The sequence below is a fragment of the Ursus americanus genome, chromosome 27, assembly GCF_024610735.1.
Source record: "Ursus americanus isolate L20-20 chromosome 27, mUrsAme1.1.p, whole genome shotgun sequence".
Taxonomy (NCBI): Eukaryota; Metazoa; Chordata; class Mammalia; order Carnivora; family Ursidae; genus Ursus; species Ursus americanus.
The window spans coordinates 19267116-19288716 of NC_142153.1; the positions used below are offsets into that span (position 1 = coordinate 19267116).

Genomic DNA, 21601 nt, shown 5'->3' on the forward strand with positions numbered 1-21601 from the left:
ATTATAACATGCCAAGCAGATGGCGCATGGAATAGGAATCCAAAAGGGAAGTGAAGAATATATTCACCTTTCAAACACTATTTTCACTTAAACTTTTTGAATCACCTCCAACAAGTACATTTTTAGTTTATAGATAGAAAAAATAACTTAGACATGAACTCCAAAACTGCACAGAGGTAACAGTTCAATTTCAGAAAACTGTCTTCCTCTCCTCTAGTCAGATGAGGTTCCTCCAATAATTTTTCATGGATCCAAATTTATTTTTGTAGCTGAAAAGTACCTTAGATAATATGTACTCCATTTTTTTTTTTTTCATGTGAAAGGTGAGGAACTATAAGCCCAGACAAAATAAAGCTGTGATTTATCCAATATCACAGGGCAAGTCAGGTTCCTAAGGTGAAGGCTGGTGTTTACCACACCATACTGCCTGCCCCAAAATTATGTGCTTACATAGTTTTAAATACAAAAGTCTAAGATACCATGTCTAAGGAAACATAGTCTGGTCTGGGAGACAAAGTCAGCCCGCATGAAATAACTAGAAATGATGAAAATAATAGCAAAAAAAAAGAGTAGGTGATATTTTAAAAAGCTTAATGAAGTCTCTAAAAGCTGCAAGTGAATGTGCAGGAAAGAGGAGTATGGGAAAATAATGAGGGCACGGGTGGAAGGCTTCTTTTTAAAAAAGCATGCAAAGTGTCATCATGTCTATAAAATATTCCATAAAATGGATTCTGTCCTTGTAAGTAGCTGGAGAATATCAACCACTTCCTTTCAAGCTGCAACTCACAAGGCTGCTTAAGCTCTGAATCTCAACTTTTTTCCTACTCTCCTAACAGAATATGACATTTTGAAAGGATGATAAGTAGGGAATGAAGGTGAGGTGGGGAGAACATAGTTCTGCACAGCAGAGGAAAAATAAAGTCAGTTGGTGAGAATGAGGAGTTTTTTCAAATAATCAAATAATATTATGAGTAGAATACTGATAGAACTACCCCTAGGATGGCCCTAAGAATCAAAAGATTAAAGAGAATCAATTGGAATAAACTCCAATTAGAAAGTTCAACAGTGAGCAATATTCATTTATAAGGCTATTATTCAAGGAAACTGAGAAACAGAAAAATGGTTTTTAAAAGTAAATATATCACCTTAGAAAAAAAAACTGAAAGATTTTTCTGTTTGTCACTCACTGTTCAGAAGACTTAAAGAGAACAGTAAGTTCCAAAGAATATTTATCGTGTCTCACACTTTCTCTTCTCCAATGCTACTAGTTTCAAAAATAATCAGCTAGTTAATTTACTCTTCTGTTGTATTGGGCACCTTTTGCTTTAATATTTCATAGTAAGATCATCTTAGCTGATTTCAAACTGTATCCTCAAATTCTTATGGGAGCCAAGAAAAAAAAAAAAGCCAAAATACTTAGAGGTTTTGTCATTTTTAAACAGCCAAAAAAAAAAAAGTGCATAACAAAATAAAAACAGTCCTAGTTAATATAAGCTACTAATAAAACAAATTAGTCTAATCTATATTTATTTTTTTAAAAGATTTTATTTATTTATTTGACAGAGAGAGAGACAGCCATCGAGAGAGAGAACACAAGAAGGGGGGAGTGGGAGAGGAAGAAGCAGGCTCCCAGAGGGGGAGCTTGATGCGGGGCTCCATCCTAGAACGCTGGGATCAAGCCCTGAGCCAAAGACGCTTAAGGACTGAGCCACCCAGGCGCCCCTAATCTACATTTATTAAAATAGTATTTGACTCCTGCCAAATGGATATGAGCGCTTTCTTATAAATGCTTTTATTGAAACTTGTTTTAAGTGTAAATACACAAAGAGTTGTCTTTAAACCTTTCCTGAGTGCTTTATGCAAATCATGGAAAATTTAGAGTAAACACTGGAGGAAAAAAACCAGCAGAAACATTACCAAGCAACATTTTTTTTTTTGCTTAAGTATTTAAAAAAAAAAAAAAAAAGAATGGAAGGGGTTTCCAATAAAATATAAACCACAAATGAAAAAAAAAAGCACTATAAAAATACTGCATTCTTAGAAAGACAGGAAAGCTAACAGCTTACTCCATTTTCTTTTTCTTTAATGAATGACTGCAAGAATTAAGACAAAATTTAAAAGTACCATGTTCATCCATGAATACAAATATCAAGAAACAAAAGGCAACTAATGGTTAAGGTTTAAGAAAGTTCTATTTTGAGTTCTCAACAACAAAAAAAAGAAAATGGATTAAGTCCTTTGTTAATGCAAATTAAATACTGCTGCCACATATAATCCATGGAAAGGAGTATAGGAAAACAGAGAAGAATAAATAAAAACACTAAGGGAGACCATTTTACTAAGGCAAATTACAGTATAATTATCCGTGTTAATAGCATATATATTTAAGAGTAATAGTAACAACAGAAAGGCAAATAAGGAAGAGGAAATGTGAACAAAAGAGGTGCTCATACAGAGACTTCCCAAATTAATATTGTGAAATATACCTTTGAGGGAAATCCACGTTTTCGGCTATATTTCCTATTAGGCCTCAGTTCCCTGTCATTCTGAGGAGTTCTGTCACCTTTCCCTTTTGGACTTGTGGTAACGTCAATGTCTGAAACCTGTTCTTGTGAAGCTGAATTCCCTAGTTTGTCCTCAATGCACGGCCGAATTCTCAGACTAAAAGATGCCTCCTTTATTAAATAGTGTAGCATATTAATTTCTTAATACAAACTCCTGTTTAACATACAAGCCAGCCTCGTGAATAAATACAAAAAATTTACCAATCCATCTCTTTCAAAATCAATCCACCCTCCCCCCAAGTGGCAATAACTTAAGACTTAAATCTCTGTAGACTAGACTAATGCTTACTATAATCAAATATCATATAATAGGCAATTTCCAAACTATATAACAACTGGAGCATATTTTAACATTTATTCTGCTGTTATTAATATCAACTTTGTCATTTTATGTTACGAAAAATATTCTCATCACAGTGAACGCTATATACGCTAGTATATAAATAAAAATAATTAACTATACCATTTCCTGCCCCTCCCCAACAGAATTCCTTTACCCATATTCCCCAATTCCTCCATTTCTGCAAGAATGAAATGTGAGGAAAAACATTATTCCCAGCACCACTGTAATCAGAAAAACAATTTCCCCACAACAGAATCTATTTTCAACAGTTGTCTGCATCAAGCCCTCTGAATATCTATCTCCTGGTGAAAACAATGTAGGAGAAAAATTCAAATTTCCTCTTCAAATTTCTAGGAAGGGCAGGGAACAGAAAGGAGGCAGATAAGAAACTATGCAGGTCAACACTAAATGGAAACAAACCCTCAAATTTCTCATGCTGAGTGGTATTTTGGAACATATCTCAGAAACAAAAGATGGACATACATGGTTATATTCCATAAGAAAAGCTTTACTGGTAACAGGTTTTCAAGTTTACTAATGCATGGTTATAAGTGCACCTGTTAAAAATGCTTAAAAGCATACTAGTTTTGAAGCACACTACCTCCTATGAACTAAGTTTATTTTACAAAGCTTTCCTCAAAATTCTTTAAATTTCTGATTATTTTTCCAAAAGACAGTATTTTGATAAATTTCATTTTGCAGAGTTAGAAATTTTATTTTTCTCACCATGAATAAATCATAATGTAAATGATACCCTGGTTCCAATTCCGTTTCCATGCTTCAGTCGTCTGGTTTTGCTATAGTTCAAAGCTAGCCCGAAGTATAAAAAATCCTAGTAGCCTTCAAATGAGTCCTCAATACCAAAATCTTGGGAGATTTTTCCAAGAGACAATATACTTAGTAATGATATTTTGTACTTCTAGCTCTTATACTCATGATAAATTTTAACTTTCCCAATGCTTCTTGAAATGAGTGAAGCTGTGCTTAATGAAACCAATAGAAAAACTGTGTTTCTGCAAGCATATCACAAATGAGATTTTTAAATCAACCATGAAAAGTGTTTAATGTAAGTAAAACTTTTATACTTCCATGTTTTAAAACAATATATACAGCATTAACAATTTGAGGGTTTCTTCCCTGAAATATACTTTTCATTAAGGAATGCCTATAAAAAATATCATCTTGAAAAATGGGAGGAAAGTTTAAATCTTCATTTCCAGCACTTTTAATTACCAAAAAGCCGCTTACCGTGGTATCTGAAGCCTCAGACTGCACATCTATGTTTAGCGATGTGCTCTCAGCTACAGAACCAGATCCCACAGCTGAATCTATAGTCCGAACATCCTCCTCCTCATTTTCTCTAGCCTGAAATATTTTAGTGGTATAAATCATACAACTATTAAAAAGGGCAATAAAATGTTATAATGGATGGCACGATTTTTTGAAAATATATAATTCCTCTGGGGTGGAATCAGAATGTCATCAGCATATGTACACTAATATACCAGAAAAATAACTCAACACATTATTTAAAAGGTCCAAAACTTACAAGGATTTTTTGGAGAAATTTCATATATGACTTTTCTTGTTCTTTAAGGTGATCTATTAGATGTGTAAGGCGCTCAACATTAGCAGATCTTTCATTTTTCTCTACAAGATCTTCCCGCATGGAACTAGCTTTAGTAATGTAATCACGAATCTGAACAAGCCTGCTTACAATCTGCATGAAAAACATTTGGGGGAAAAAAAAGCATGAAAATAAACAGTATGTAAAAGTGAGCATAATGAATTCCATAGCAACACTTCTACATATTTTTTTTTTAAAGATTTTATTTATTTATTCGACAGAGATAGAGACAGCCAGCAAGAGAGGGAACACAGCAGGGGGAGTGGGAGAGGAAGAAGCAGGCTCATAGTGGAGGAGCCTGATGTGGGGCTCGATCCCAGAACGCTGGGATCACGCCCTGAGCCGAAGGCAGACGCTTAACCACTGTGCCACCCAGGCGCCCCGACTTCTACATATTTTTTATTTCAAATATAGTAACCAAAGAGTTACCTAGGTTTATCATTTGAATTCATACATGCAAAAGTTCTGAATCAAATTTAGAATTTAACCGAAACATAACTGGCAATACTAACAACTCCAATTACTGTGAATTTAAAAATTCAAAATTAGGGGCGCCTGGGTGGCTCGGCCATTAAGCATCTGCCTTTGACTCAGGTCATGATCCCAGGGTCCTGGGATCGAGCCCCGCATCGGACTCCCTGCTTGGCGGGAAGCCTGCTTCTACCTCTCCCACTCCCCTTGCTTGTGTTCCCTCTCTCGCTGTTTCTCTCTGTCAAATAAATAAATAAAATCTTAAAAAAATAATAAAAATTAAAAAAATTAAAAAAAATTAAAAAATTCAAAATTAGTTTTAATTTACGTTACCTGAAAAATTTAACTCACAAAACTGCATGCCTTTAAACTATTATTTATGTAAAGTTTTTCTAATGTTTATGTATTATTGCCTTTTAAGTAAAAGTAATATACTTTTGAAAGTACTTTTCAAAAGAACTATATAACCATTTAAAAAAATTCTTACAATCTACTAATCCCATTGTTTCAAACTCCTCTTTACTAAAAAATTGGCACACAGCCTTTGGCAGGTAAACAGAAGCCTTAATTTACAATATTCCATTTCTACAATCATTTTGGGTAAAAAGAAATTTACACTATATTGAATAAATCTGAGAGATTAATAAGGAGAGTCCAGAAGTACTTGGCTAAAAGTCCTATGTGCATAACCCAGTAAAACTTTCTTAATCTCAGTATTTCTGCTTTGGAGCTCATGAAAGCAAAGAGCAAAAGAAGCATTTTTCACCTGGCTGCTCTCCATTGCAGGCTCTCCTCTTCCATCTTCTTCAGAGACTTGACAGTTTTGCAAAAGGTCATTACTTAAAGCAGACGCAAACAACTCTTTACATTGGGCTGATCCAGTCATTTCTCTCTTTGGAGGACTTATAGCAGCGTCTTTGCCCTTGTTAGTATTAATCTGCATAGGCAAGAAGTTGAAGGGCTTTCGGTTTTCACTAAGCTGACGTTTGTTGTTAGCAGCTGTTGCTCTACCTTGAGAATCACTTCCAATGCTTCTCTACATATGAAAAAGAAACCAAATCCCACAAACATTAATTTTACAATTAAAAAAAAATTCCAATGTTCTTGATCAGTTTTACCATATTAATTAAGTATACATAAACAGCTCTGTCCATAAGATTCAAATCTACAAAAGTCTTTTACTAAAATATCAAAATTTGATCAATGCCTCCTTATTCCTCATTTTGTCAGACATAATTCAACTGATGAATATGAGCAAGATCAGTATAAATGAAGTACTAGGACTACAAACCCTATTTATAACTCACATTGCTAATCATACTTCTTCACCGAATTCTGTATGGGCTTTGGAACCAATGAGTAGATCTTAATTAATACAAACATCAGCATTAGGATGGGTCTAGATGAAACACTGCCTGAAAAGTGCTCAGCTCAGTGCCTGGTATATAGTAAACGTTCAGTAATTATAAACAGATGACTAAATGACATGTGATCACCACCATCAACACACCAGACTTGAACATACCTTTATGCATATTTGGTAAACTATTTATCTCTCTAAAGCATTGATGTGACAATAAAACATTTGTTAAGAGTTCATTACTTTTAGTTCCAAATTTTACTTCAGTGATTATAATACCAACCAGAGTTTTATTTTAAACTTGAGGTAATCCAGAACATCCACACTTAGCCAATGATAAATATTCTAAACTGGATCTTCCCTTTTGCTTAATAGCAATCTTATTCAGTTATGAGCATGTAAAATTTAGTTTCATGATGAAATGACTTACATGAGTCATAGAGTATTAGTAATAAAGTCAAAACACCTGTCCTTAGCAAGTTCAGAAATAAAGTCTTTGCTGCCCTCCAAAGAACGTAATACCACCACCACTAAATTCTTTCCATATACACAAGAACTAAGAAAAAGGAAATAAAGAGCTCACTTTTTATTCTTAAGACAAATTATTTAATCCATTCTAAATATTTCCCATAGTTATAACTTGATTTTTAAAATAATTCACAAACCTGATCTAAATCACTGAAGTTTATCCGCTGTTTAAGTTTCTCTAATTCTGCCTGCTCTGGAACAGACATCTGAGTCACATATCTACTGTGTGGAAATGAATGTGGAGTCTTTGTTCTTCGCCTTCCAACTCCTGGTGATGACTCCGGAGAAATATCATTAGCTACTCTTTTATCACTTTCCACACCAAACTTTTTCTTATTCTTTTCTGATGATTTATTTGCTTTCTTCTGTTGGCCACCCCAATCCTTTAAAAAAGTAAAGGCAAAAGTTAATCTGCCTCTATCAAACCAGGAAAGTAATTTGATATGCTTAAAAATTTTTAGTCAGCCTTAAAGTTAAAAATGACAAAACATTTTTCACATAAACATACAGCCTTAGAGAAAATTATTTACTTCTACTAATGTGTTCCCCCATGCCATTACATCTAGCCTAAATTTCATAGACAGTCCTTCAGAAAATAGATTACTTTCCATCATAGATCTTTAAACAAACATAAATGCCAAACTCCAACCCTAGAGTCAGTCTGAATATTTTCAAAAGCATTTTTAAAAATGGTTCCCTACCATTTATAAGTTGGATAGTAAAATAAATTATAGATACCTTTACTGGCCTCCTTTAAAATCAGTGTGTATAAGACAGATCCGGAATCAACCTAGATTCTAAAGTAATTATTGTTATCTGAAGAAATGTTCACTGTGTGACCCAGGCAATTTACTTAACTTCCGATAGTCTCAGTTTCCTAATCTCTAAAATAGTGTCACCTTTAAAATATGATTAAAAATAACATTCATGAAACATCTAGCACAGTGCCTAGGATATAGTAAGCAATAAACATAACTATTCTTACTTTTCACAGGCAATTATGTACTACATGATAAGACCTGACATGAAATGACAAAAATGATTCATGTTTTAATGTGAAAATATTTTCATTTACTTAGTTATACCCACATAACCAAAGTCATTCAACAAAAAGGTCTATAAAGTCCTACCTTAATCATATTGGAAGAATCATTTAGCTGTTTTTTTTTTTTTTTAAAGATTTTATTTATTTATTTGACAGAGAGAGAGAGACAGCCAGCGAGAGAGGAAACACAAGCAGGGGGATGGGAGAGGAAGAAGCAGGCTCCCAGGGAGCCCGATGCAGGGCTTGATCCCAGGACCCTGGGATAACGCCTTGAACTGAAGGCAGAGGGGCAACGACTGAGCCACCCAGGCGCCCCAAGAATCATTTAGTTTTACTACAGTAAAACCTTTTGGGATATTCTCCTCATTTATAACACAACTCCCTTCTCTACGAACTGTCCCTCCACCCCAATCCATACCCTACCCCTTCCTGGCCACAGATGATTGGAAAAGAGATGCATATCTAATCCAAACTGGGATAATCATATTTTAAAATTTCAAATCAGAACTAAAAGATAACTACTCAGTATATAATTGAGGCGATAACTGAAAGCTTTAGAATAAAGGGTCAGCCACGTATTACATGAACCAGAGGAGAGCGAAAGCTGGTCTGTGAAAAGAAAGTTGTGTTAAGCAAAGGCACTCAGAAGCAAAGAGTCAGGGCAATGAAAAAGCAATTCTTGACAATTTTCTAGTTCCTTTTTCTAGTCCCCTCCTAAAACCCAGCTATAGTGTTTTAATGTGTTTAACTTGTTTTCCATAAAACATCTTTATACACTTCTAATAAATCTTTTTGGCTTAAGATAATTCAGGTTGATATCTGTTACCTGCAAACAAGACTCTCTTCAAATAATGTAACAAATAGCCCAGGGTCATTTAATGTCTTGCCCAGCAAGAAAAAAATGTGTTTACAAAGAGTCTCAGCGAATTTGATTTGGCTAAGTCAGGGGAAAGTTTCATTTTATCATTAGTAGTTAATGATACACCATCAATAATAAGTTATCATACCATATTGTTGAGTCGGTCATCAACACCCTCATTGCTCCAGTTTGGTAAATCCTGATCATTCACACCTTCTTCAAAAGGACCTCCTCCTGTGGCCATCCTGGTTTTACCAATTAATTTTCTGCAAAACAAGTGAAAACTAACATTTTTAACACATAAAAACAAACTCCTAATTTTTAAATCATTCCATGAAGCTTAGTGACATAAAAGAATCTCAGAAAAGTTGATTTTATGAAATAAAAAGAGGTAGTGTCAACCACCCATCATAGACAAATTGATTTAGCTGCCATACACATATTATAATTAACATGAGTTAAGTAGCTGGAGTGATGGGAAGGGGAAGAAAAATTTCAAAAAATCCAATATGTGTACTGACCTGCATGCTTTCAGGCTATTTTATTTAATTAATTGAACACAGTCCTAAAAGGCAGAGCAATGAGGCAGGAAAAAAGTTATTAATGTCTGGAACCAAAACTGCTCTTAGGAAAAAAAACTAATATTCCCAAAGACCTGGGAATTTGTTTTGTGTCAAAGTTTCAAAGAGGGTAGAAATGCTCTGCATGGAGAAAAGTTTGGTTTTAGCAGGAATGTAGTGGTAAGCAAGATAAAAAGACAGAGAGAGAAGCAGGCCTAGGTGGGTGAATGGGCAATAAAAGCCAATACAGCGGCTTAAAACATTTAAGAAGCATGATGCCTATTGCTTTACTTTAAATTATATTGCTGCTACCTCACAGTTTTCCCTAAATCTTGACTAGTCTAACAAAGTTGCAAATTCTCCCCACTAAAAAAAAAAATGAGGATTTTGTGAATATCCAGGAAGGTACTGAATTTCATACCTGGGTCAAAGAGATGAGAAAAGAAAGAGCAATGGCAGAAGCAGACGTTCAGAAATAGAGATGATCAGCAGAAAATGAGATTTCTACATAACCTTGTGGAGGACTCTGGCTTTCCACTGGGTGTGGAACTGCGCAAGTTGGAGAAGGACTGAGCGAAAGAGATGGGTAGATAACTTTATCTAGAATTCAAGGGGCAGAGAAAGCCATTAGACAGTAGGGTTATAATAGGTTTCTGATTTTACAAATAACACTAACATTAAAAGAAGTTAATTTCTCCAAGGTCACTCAGCTAAAAATGTCAAAAAGGAATACATATCCGAGTTACTTTGACTGTAAAATCCCAACTTATCTCATTCACTAGAGCAAAAAATTAAAAGCATTATCATCCATGACAGAGTAGGAATTATTGCAGAGATGTTTTAATGCTAGAATATCTATTAGAATAATATATTAATAGATTACAGAGAAGTTAAATTTTATCATCTCAAAAAATGGTGATAAAATTCAACACTAAATTTGAAAAAATCTTAAAAAGTACAAATGCACTGATACTTCCTTACAGTTACATATACTATTATACTATTTGTTATTTTTTATCAATGAACACATATTACTTTAATAATTTTCCAAGGAGTTGAAAGAAGTATATACTTTAAACCAATAGCCAACAATATTAAAATAAGAAATAAAGAACATCCCTATTAAAATAAAGACCAAAACAAGAATGTCACACATCAGTTATTTAGCATTGTTTTTAAAATTCTACAAAATGGAAAAACATGAAACAGAAATATTAACACTGAGAATACAAAAGGTGATATTCTTAAAAATATGCATTAAAAAACAAAGAACTTCAAAGTATCACCAACAACCACACAGAAAATATACTAGAGAAAAATGATGCCACTTATAATAGTGACAAAAAAAAAAAAAAACATCTAGGAATAATGTAGATTTTGCCCTAAGTAAAGAAGCACCAGTGAACTATAAAACAATGTAAGAGAAAATTTTCTAAGTAGAAAAACAAACTATCTTCCCTCATGGGAGGACAAATTTTATAAACATACCATTTTTTTTTCTAAATATAGACTTAATGAATTCCCAACGGGATTCTTCTTAGAACCTGACAAAACAAGTCAGTATAAAAAACTTAAATATCTGGGGCACCTGAGTGGCTCGGTCAGTTGATCTTGGGATCAAGCCCCATGTCAGGCTCCCTGCTCAGCAGGGGAGTCTACTTCTCTCTCTCCCACTCCCCCCCCCAAGCTTGTGCTCTCCCTCTAATAAGTAAAATATTTATAAAAAATTTAAATATCTGAAAAATAAAAGCAAAAGTAGCAATAGAGGTTAGGCGAGTAGAAAACTAGTCCCAAGAGATATTCAATCATATTGAGTACCTATATGATTAAATATCACCCCCCACAAAATCCTGAAATATACCCAAAAGAAAAATGTAATGAGGAAAATTAATCAATCACAGCTGACCTCTATTTTGTTTACTATATGCCAGGCACCATGCCAAATATTTTGCAGGCATTCTATCATTTAATCCTCACAAAAATACTATGATGTATGATGATGTAGGATTATTCACCTGAAGGGACAATTTGTTAATAATTTTGAAAAAGATTATTTAGAGATTTAACAGCATTTCTCAACTAGAATCCTTCATCTCAATACAGAACACAGCAAAATGTTCTGAGTAACAATATTTTCAATTCTCCCAAGGATGGTACATGCCCAGTACCATTTCAGACATAGAAGAGGAATTAATTCACAGTAAACAATAGATGCCTTAGAGCTTAATTCTCTCCCAATTGAAAAAGACTGCCTTGTACCATAACACCAAGATAGTAACTAGATTAAAAACAGATCAGGAAGATTAAAAAAAAAATCAAACAACAGACAGACAAGCAGGAAAACAGGATGGGCTTTAAAAATCGAGATCTTACAAATATGGAATGCAGAAATAAAAGGGAAAAAGTTTAACAGATTTTATTCACATAAAAGTAAATCCCAAGTTTATGGAGAATAAATAGTAAATGACAAATCAGGAGGAAAATCTGAAAGAAATATGAAGTATACACTCAATATATTTACTATATAAAGAATTTATGGGGAAAAACAAGAAAAATAAAACACTAAAAACCCAAGAAAAGTAAGTATAAACAGGTTATTTAAAAAGAAGTCCATAAACATAAAATGATAAAAATGTTAATAAAGTTCAGCAGCAAATTAAAATGAGGGACTATTAAATTTACTATATTACACATATTTCCTAATTCTGATGACAGCAAAGGGAAACTGGAACTCTCAGTCACTATGGTGAAAGCATAAACTGGCATAACCTTTCTGGAAAGCATTTTGGCAATACCATATCAAGAACTGGGAAATTGAGTTTTGACCCAGTAATTCTCTCCCTCCAGAGCTAATACAAGAAACGAGGGAATGGGGAACTATAATGCAGGAAATAGTTCATTATGTTACAACTGTGATAAACTGAAAACAAACTAAATGTTAAACCACAGGCTGGATGCTATTAGGAAAGAGTACCCTCCAAAACATATATAATTATGAAGGCTGAACGATGATATTGCCCATGTTTATAATATCGAATATAAAAGAGGAAAAAAAGCAATATGAAAACTTGCACATAGATTTAAAAAAACTAAGAGGGGCGCCTGGGCGGCTCAGCTGTTAAGCGTCTGCCTTCGACTCAGGGCTCAGGTCATGACCCCAGACCGAGCCCACATCGTGCTCCCAGCTCGGTGGGAGCCTGCTTCTCCCTCTCATACTCCCCTTGCTTGTGTTCCCTCTTTTCGCTGTCTCTGTCAAATAAATAAATAAAATCTTAAAAAAACAAACAACTAAGAACATATACTAAAATGCTTGCATAAAAGCAACTGTTGGTTGTGGGGGTACTAATGTGATCATTTTTCTCATCTTCTCATATACTTTTAGCAATACCTTGCATTGTTTTTTACACTAGAAATATATTTAAGAACTTTACAAAATAACTGATACCCACAGAGAGGTATGTCCAATGAGCTGAAATGACATTTAGATGAATCATTTTGCACCTATTTCCTAGATGTACCAATATAATTTATAATACTAAAGAACAGGCGCTCCAAAAACTACATATGCAGTAGAGGCAATACCATCTTCAGAAGTACTAGAAGCTAACTGTAAAACATAAATTAGAATGGAAAAGTTATGAAGGTATTCAAGTAAAAACTCTTACATACCAATTTTTTGCTAAAATAGTGTATGCTATGCTTTCTATTAGTAGAGTAATAAAATTTACTTTAAGATAAATTAAAAATATATTTGGAGAGATAATGTTTTACATTTTATTTTTATATTATGATGAATTCCCTCTAAAATGAAGAGCTTCTAAGAACCTATTTATAGGCTACATGACTTTGAACACTATTAAGGTAAGTTTTTAAAACAATTTAAAAACTAAATATTAAAATTAGTTTGGGAAAAATAGGTCCAATTTTAAAAAATCTTTTTAAAGACCACTTACTATATAAAGTCTATTGAATTCACAGAATAAACAACTTTGTCTATAGTTACATTGTGATGAGATAAACACTCATATGAGAATAGAATATTTAATAACTTAATGATATCAAATGTGTTTAAAAGGTACATTCCTATACAACTATTACTATGAAGCTAAAGAAATAATTGCATGTTGATCAATTCTCAACATAGTAATAGCTGATTTATCTAAGAAGGTAAAAATCTCCCCCTATAAAATGTAGAAAACACAGGCAAGTATTTTCCTCTTCCACCTCCAAGTCACCTTTAGAAACAGGTGCCTGCCTTCTAAATTTTATTCTGTAGACACATTGTTATTATTCATAGTTTTTATTATTATTATTTTAAACTATTATATGGAAAGACTTCTAATAATAAAATACTAGGTATATAGAGAAGAAGACCAATTCAAGTAGGCTTCCAATAGACTTGGTGACTATTTCAACATGGAAGATGAGCCAGTGAGAAAGCTGTTCAAGGATAAGTCCTAGGTTTTGAGCTTGAACAACTGGGTGTATGGTGACTGGAAAAGGAACAGATTTTTGTTGAGAAAAGATGATGAGTTCAGTTTTAGCAATGCTGGGTTTGCCGTGCACTCTAGGCTGGAGAGAGATTTGCTAGTCATCTGCTCAGGAAAGTACCTGAAGTGGCACAGAAGGGACGGGGAGAAGAGGAAGAGAATGAGACTGAGACTGGACCAACACGGACATTTAAGAGACAGGAAAAGAACACTGAAAAAAGCAGAAAAAGACAGAAGGGAAACCAGGAGAGTGTGCTGGAAAAGGCAGAAGTGTATAAAGGAGGATATCAGTAAGAATGCCAAATGTTACTTTATCACATTAAAAAAGTACTAAGAAGTGTCCACTAGGATTTAGCAACAAGGAGGTTACTGATAACCTTAGTACGAGCAATTACAGCAGGGTGGGGAGGGTCAATCCCGTAACTGGAATGCATTTATTGATGGGGAAAGGTAAAAATAAAAGAAGTCATTAGGTAATTTTTTCAAGGAATTAGTCTATGAAGGGAAGCAGGCAGAGATGGGCATGAGAAAAGTTTTGTTAAAAGCATGTTTAAAATTTGTTGGCCAAGAGGTAGTAGAGGAAGATCTTGAAGAGGCAAAAAAGAGAGGAGATAGTGTGTGGTCTCCGAAAAAGCGGTAGCAACTGGGATCCAAGGTGGTAAGAAAAGTGACGAACTTTAGACAAAAGAACATCTTTCGTTGAACAAAGGGAAAGGAGGGAAGGATGGAAGTAGATAGAGGCTAGTTAGCAGATCTGTGGGTAAGAAGCTGAGGGAGTCTGTAAGTGATGTGAAGTAGAAAGGACTGATCCTTAAATGTGAGGGTGAGACAGCAGTGTCTGAGAGATGTGAGAAGAGTAAAGGAGAATGACTGTGGACAGCACTAAGGACTCAGGTGAGAGCAGAGAACGTTCACAGATATCACGAATCTACAATGTGAATTTTTTCCCCAGCAGTGCTCATCAGCCCTGGTAGAATACTCCACTGAATCCATTCAAGGTGGGGGATTTTGCCAGGCAGGTTTAATAGAAAGACAATAAAATGGAAAAGCTGAAGCCACTGGAAAACAATCAGCACAAGTCATGGATGATGGTATGGGAAGAACAGGGATAAAAGTAAAATTCTTCTACTTTAAACAAGCACTTTTACCCATGCTATGACCTACTAAACTAAGTTGAAACTAATCAAAAGTTTCATTTAGCTGTTTTTGACAGCCCTATCTGGCTCCCTTATCTCGCAAAGATACAAAATGCAAAAATACTATGGCAATTTATAAACTTTCTGTGACTGATCTTTTTGAAGAAAACCCTGTCACAGGATTCTTACCATAGAAAAGTATTTATACACACACACACACAATTACGGTATTAACTGCCACAGAAATAACCTATGACTCACCAAGGTTAATCTCTGAAATAACTAAGAAAAAACTAATCAAGAAAAAGTACTATTTTTCTAAAATATTTAAATTCAGATATTATCTCTGAAATGGCATTAAATTACTCCTAACCATCTCCGGAAATACCATCTTGACAACTGTAAATGAAGGTTTTAGAAATACTCATCCTAATAAAATAATGTAGGAAGTATAGTTTTTTTCTAAATATTTACTAAGAGTCACAAAATAATCAAAGGTGGTACTATATATATATGTACAAGTTTTCTAAAGGTTGCATTAATTAGGGTATTTCCTTTACTAATTATAAAAATACCTGGTACACTGTTTTGAAAGTCTTCATACAGTGTCCAAATGTACTAAGCACTTTTAATAGAAATTGAGAAGAAAATGAGTATTTGGTTTTATGTGTTGTTTAGTCAATTTCATTTGAGGAACTTCTCGATTTCTTCTCTGTACTTAAGATGGTCAAGTACCTAAAAAAAAAAAAAAAAAAATCACACAGGATCTTTTCCATAGCACTTTCAATTTAAGACTTTCTAAAAATTTCAATAAATTTTTGGACCTTAAGATATCTCTGTAATTACCCTCTTCAAATTAAAAAAAATAGAAACTATTAAGACATTGAGGGGAAGGGGATAAAAAACCTGCAACAAAACATAACACTATTTCAGTCAACAAAAATTTTATTCGACCTCACTATGTACCAACTATTGCATTAGGTCTACCTTACAATATAGTTATTCTGTGTAGAGCATTTCATATCAACAAAAATATGCTCTTGCTCAAAGAAGCGAGAACACTGAGGTCAGTTAAATTCTGCTTGCTAAGACCTCTGCCCCCCTACAGTTTATATTCAAAACCTATTGCTTCCTTGTCATGGGTTACATATAACATCCAAATGTATCTGTAGGCCCTGCTACCACGCTAACTTGGAATCTCAGTCTTTGCTGCCTGTCCCATACTCACTGTTATCAGCTCTTCCTATCATCCCCTTCCACTGGACCATTACAAACAAACTTCCTACATCCTCCATCTGTTTCCCAATATTCCTCCTACTTCTTCGGGTTCAATAAAATCCCAAATCCCTCTAAAAGCACTATTTACTGGGGCGCCTGGGTGGCGCAGGCGTTAAGCGTCTCCCTTCGGCTCAGGGCGTGATCCCAGCGTTCTGGGATCGAGCCCCACATCAGACTCCTCCGCTGGGAGCCTGCTTCTTCCTCTCCCACTCCCCCTGCTTGTGTTCCCTCTCTCGCTGGCTGTCTCTCTTTGCCAAATAAATAAATAAAATCTTTAAAAAAAAAAAAAAAGCACTATTTCCTTAGCAATCCTTTCTAAAAGGGGTACTACTCTTCCTCATCCCCCAGATTCATGAGGAAAGGATCACATTTACAGACCATCTCATTTAACAAATGCTTAACCTTTCCCTTTTGAACAAATCAGTAATCAAAAATATCACTCTCCCTACCGTGGCACCACTTCCTACTGTCCTCTCCAAGACAGTCTTGCACTTTTCTTGGTAATAAATGGCTAATGATTTCACCCTCCACGTCATTCCCTACTTTCCTGATTTTTCTAAGACTGTGAATTGAGATCCAACATCCCTCTTATCTTCTCTATTCCAATACCATTTTCACTCAAGACTGGTAATTTGTCCAAGATTCTGAAGTTCTGAAATCCCTTCTGATCTTAAGTCCTTGCTTTCTACTACTTTCACTTGGTCATTCTTGCTGAAACTGCTTTGGACCCTGCTGCAAACTTCCAGTCCCTTGGCCATTCTTCTTTCCAGGAATCCATTAATCCCTCGCTTCTTTACTCAACCCCAAACACAAACCCAAGTAAGTTGTTCCAAAAATGCCTTGCAAGCATCCTTAACTTCCTCACCTATTTGCCCATTCTATCAATTCAACTCTGGATGACCCCCACTATCTGCTCTCCTTGCTTCTACTCACATACTGTCAAAGAGCAGAGAAATAGTTATAAAATGTCATTGGCTATGTTCACTATTAAGGTATACTATATTATACTGTACACATACAAACACACTTTCAAAATGTAGGTTTGCTCCATGAGATAAGGCACTTTGTCTGTTTTGCTCACTGCCATATCTCTAGTACTTTACAGTCATTAAGTCACTCACTGTAGGCACTCAATTAAATTTGTAAGATGAATGTATTGCTATGTACTTTGCTGGCTTCTAAATGAATTTCCTAGTGAGATTATTACAAACGCTTTCTATTTTTCCCAAGTGTCAAATACACTTGTCTCCTTTACAAAAAGCCAAATACTCTACTGAGAAAATCAAGGTCTTCTAAGGTGAGTTAACATAATTGCCCTATATTTTTATTCCATCTCACCCATCCTCCCTAACGTGTTAAAAAGAAAATTATAACTGGTTTTATAATTCTTTTTATTTTACTGAGTGCCTGCTATATCACTCTAGTGTTAAGAACTCTAATACACACTCACATTTGACCTACCCTGAGTTCAATTTTTCTTGTCCTATTAGTCTTCCAATTAAAGAAAATACTTAAAAGTATAATAAAGATATAAATCAACTGCCAATCTGTATTTTCTCACGATAGTTGGCTTAGTTCATAAGGGAACTTAGGACTTATCTGCTTTCATGGTAAGCAAGGATATACCAGATTATATTTTGAAAATGCAAGGTTGTCTTAAAATTTTAACAGTGTAATTAAATTCAGACTGTGGCACTTTTCTTAAAAAAGAAATTATTTCTAAAACACTTTTCAGCAAAAATTTCTTCTGATCATCATTTAATTTCTAAAATGTCCTTAGCAAATAATTACTTAACTTTCCCTCAATAAATTTTCATTGACCTTTTTTTGCTGGTCAGAGAGTAACTGTACACAACCAGCATTTGACAATGCACTGTGCATAAAAACTAATGTTTAATTTTAGACACCTAAAAGAAAAAAAGCACAACTTCAGTCAAAAGTATATGTAGCAAGTTCAAAAAGTAAAGGAATTTGTGAATAAAAATTTTGAAAAGTCAATTAATAGAAAAGTTGCAGAAAATGACTTAAGATTAAACCGATTTGCAAAGAGAGGCAATCCAATAGCTGTTATAGGACAAATTCAAACTCAAATGGGCTAAAAAATTCTGTGAAGACAAAGACATTTCAAAAGGCATTGCTTAAATTATTCTAGTATTTAATAATTAGGAATGACATGCCTCTTTTCTAGCAAAAGTATGAAAGCAGACCAAAGTGGCATGCCAAAAAGGCACACAGGGCAGCAAACCCAGATGGTCTGTTTACTAAACAGAGTGGGCCCTCAACTATGCACTAGTATGCTGACAGCAGTCTCCATTATAAAGTCTTCCAACTGTGATATAAAGAAAAATAACATAGGGGTGTGTGGGTGGCTCAGTCCCTTAAGCGTCTCCCTTCGGCTCAGGTCATGATCCCAGGGTCCTGGGACTGGGCCCCCACACTGGGCTCCCTGCTCGTTGGAGAGACTGCTTCTCCCTCTCCCTTTGCCTGCCGCTCCCCCTGCTTGTACTCCCTCTCTCTGTCAAATAAATAAATAATATCTTCTAAAAAACCAAAAGACAAAAAAACAAACAAAAAAATCCCCACAAAGAACATAATATATATAATGATGACAAATTACCTGTTTAAAAACTAGTTTTACAGCTCAGAAACGGCTCCTTCCCTGCTTCACACTTCAAAGCTGTTGCCTGCTTGTGATTTAAAAAAAAAAAATCACTTTAATGAATTCTTTACACTATGGACTACAGAACAACAAATACTATATATACATAACATAAATATTTAAAAAATGAACAGAAAAGGAAACATCAAATTTATCAATATTTTAGACTGGTTACTTTAATCCTTTTAGAAAACAATGTGATATACTTAAATGTTTAAATCCCCCAAACTTGTAAGATTCTACCAAACAACGTGATCCATTAAGATAGCTACTTTGGTACGTAATAAAAATCATTAACCCTAATTATCATGTAAATATCTATGCCAACGTTTACTTCTCATATTGTCATTAACTTTCTGCCACTCAAACTATTTAAGAACTTTGTATATCCAATGATTAAAAAAAAAAAGCTAGCTACTTAAAAGAAAATAAACTTGTCACCATATACACACAAGGTTTACCTTTAGTTCAAAAACTCAGTATTGTAATGGTTTCCAGCACTCTCACCAAGAAGGTAAGAGGCAAAGAAAAGAGCAGGTGCACCCGAAGCTCTACAACACCCACTCCAGTAACCAGAGAATACCAGAAGGCGGAGTCTGGAAAGCAGTTATGGGGCGGGGGTGATAGGGGTGCCCAGAAAGCCCGCTTCTTCCAACGCCAAAATACGATCCGTTACTCACAGGGCACAGGACACAAACCTCAAACCGTTCAAAAGAGAAGAAAAAAAAAAAAAAAAGAAAAACAAAACAAAACGGACAAGGCGAGCTCTTGAAGAGTGGGCCGCAGGATGAAAAGTTTGGATGACCCGCCTCCCTATCAGGGCCTACTGTCCAATCCCCAAACACCAGTTTCTGCAAAGCAAGCAATGTTTCCCCGAATCCCCCTTGGCATTTAGTTTTCCCCATCTTAGGCCCTTTCTTACTGGACCTACAGTAGGACATGGAGAAGGGGAGCAATGGGAGGGGGAAGGGAAGAGCTGTTAAATTACCATTCCTCTCGCAAGTATACACCACCTCTTCGCCAAAGTCAGGAACGCCTCTCGCCGCCTTTCTGCTCTAAGAATACCCCAGACAGCAAAAATCCGCTGCTCGCAGCCCAACGCAAAAGTCGCGTCGCTCCTCACCTGGCCTTCTCCACCCAAAATTCTGGACATCGAGAGCCCCACAGAATGGAATTTGGGAGTGGGGTGGGAGCGGGCGCAGTCACATACAAGAAGGCCATTGAAGCCCCCTGCTATGGAGAACTAGAGCCCTGTCCCTGGCAACCAAACCACAGCCCCCGCTCCGCTTCCTCCACTTGCAAGGGCCATTCCCCTGGAGCAACCGAGACGCAGGGCGGCCTCCTCCTCGGGGCCAGAAAATGAGGGGAGGGGAAACAACAAGGGGGTTCTGCAGACGCTAACGCGTCCCTAGATGCTGACCCAGAGATCGCGTCGTTCGGCCCGAGTTAAGGGGTAGACTGTCTGCTTAGGGGACCTGAAGCTGGCAGCAAGAAGACCAGAAGCCCACAGAGAGGCGTGGGCCCGAGGCCAGGCCCGACAGGGGCAAGTGTCCCAGAGCCGTTGTTCTCCCGCCCTGCGCCGCGCTGCCCTTGGTTGCCAAGGGCTGGGGACGCGCAGCATTACCTGTAAACGAAGCAGCCGCTCCTGCCAAGGGTGGAGTAGCGGTCAGGCCCTACGACCCGCCAGCGGTCCTCCCTTAGAGACCGCAGCAGGGAGCGCCCACAAGTTCTTTGGCTGCCTAGGGCCCAATGGCCGCCTTCTCTACCTTAGCTACTCGGCGCCAACCGCCGCAGCCACCGCCATCTTAGATCTCATTGTGGTGGGAGAAGAGGGGCGGGGGGACTGCAGAGGGGGCAACGCACCGTGAGACTGCGCCGTCTCCTCGGCAACGGCCGCGCGGGGGCGAGAACTCGCCCGGGCGGGAGCCGCAGTGCGATCAACGCTCTAGGCTGGAGTCATGTGACCGCCGGAGTCTGTGGTGTCACCTCGGGCCCTTTAGCCTGGCGGCGCTTACACAAACGAACAACCAAAGACTACATATCCCAGAATGCCACTTCGACCCTGGTTTATCAGCGCCGCGCGTCGGTCACGAGAGGGTTAACACACATCCCGGCATGCTGTGAACATCCCCGCGCTGCTCCGAGAGCTGGTGGCTCTGGGCCTGTGCGGAAGTAGATTGAGCCTCCTCCTTAGCTGGAAAAACAGGAGACTCGACCTGGTTTACTGTACGGCTGTCGGCTCCAGACCCCGTCGGAGGGAGGGAAGAAAAACCTAAGTCGCTCTTCTGGTTTTTGCTCACCCACATACGGGTTACGAAGCGATGGAAACAGAAGGGCCTTTGCGATCTAGTGCTGATATTACACGGTGAAGATTAATCATGGGAAGTTAATTGGCTCAACCAATTAACCGTATAGGTAGTCAGTGAGAGAAGCCAAATGTTAATAATGAACACCACCTTGGATTAATGTCCATCTTTTTCTTTGGAAGAACCAGATGATTTTAATAAAAATTTAGTACAGGGAAATTTTCTCTTGAAACTAGTCCCTGAATTCTGTTTTGATTTATGCTCCCATCTCAGCAGTAGCTCTATCAAGGATGGTAAATTGACAGGTTCTCTCTTGGTTAAAAAAAAAATTTTTTTTTTCAACTGAGTGAACTCTCAGATCTCATTGGCTTTATT

At 36.5% G+C, this 21601-nt stretch overlaps 1 protein-coding gene across 31 annotated transcripts in view; it reads right to left on the bottom strand.

The window, feature by feature from the left end:
- The window catches only part of PCM1 (pericentriolar material 1), an 80746-nt gene extending 59810 nt beyond the window's left edge, over nucleotides 1–20936 (bottom strand). For 4 of the 31 annotated variants that reach the window (XM_087856441.1, XM_087856440.1, XM_087856436.1 and 1 more), the window contains exons 1-9: nucleotides 20545–20755; nucleotides 18879–18948; nucleotides 15559–15718; nucleotides 9779–9957; nucleotides 8946–9063; nucleotides 7031–7276; nucleotides 5772–6041; nucleotides 4457–4627; nucleotides 4156–4272 (exon numbers count right to left, since the gene is read on the bottom strand). In XM_087856441.1, the coding sequence (XP_087712567.1) occupies nucleotides 4156–4272; nucleotides 4457–4627; nucleotides 5772–6041; nucleotides 7031–7276; nucleotides 8946–9041 (900 nt within the window). In that variant the 5' untranslated portion in view covers nucleotides 9042–9063; nucleotides 9779–9957; nucleotides 15559–15718; nucleotides 18879–18948; nucleotides 20545–20755. Of the gene's footprint in view, nucleotides 1–2486; nucleotides 2676–4155; nucleotides 4273–4456; nucleotides 4628–5771; nucleotides 6042–7030; nucleotides 7277–8945; nucleotides 9064–9318; nucleotides 9363–9778; nucleotides 9958–15558; nucleotides 15719–18878; nucleotides 18949–19381; nucleotides 19638–19908; nucleotides 20450–20544; nucleotides 20759–20783 lie in introns of those variants that run through there. The other 27 variants (XM_087856442.1, XM_087856439.1, XM_087856438.1 and 24 more) reach the window with 20 other exon arrangements.
- Between the last annotated feature and the right edge of the window lie 665 nt (nucleotides 20937–21601).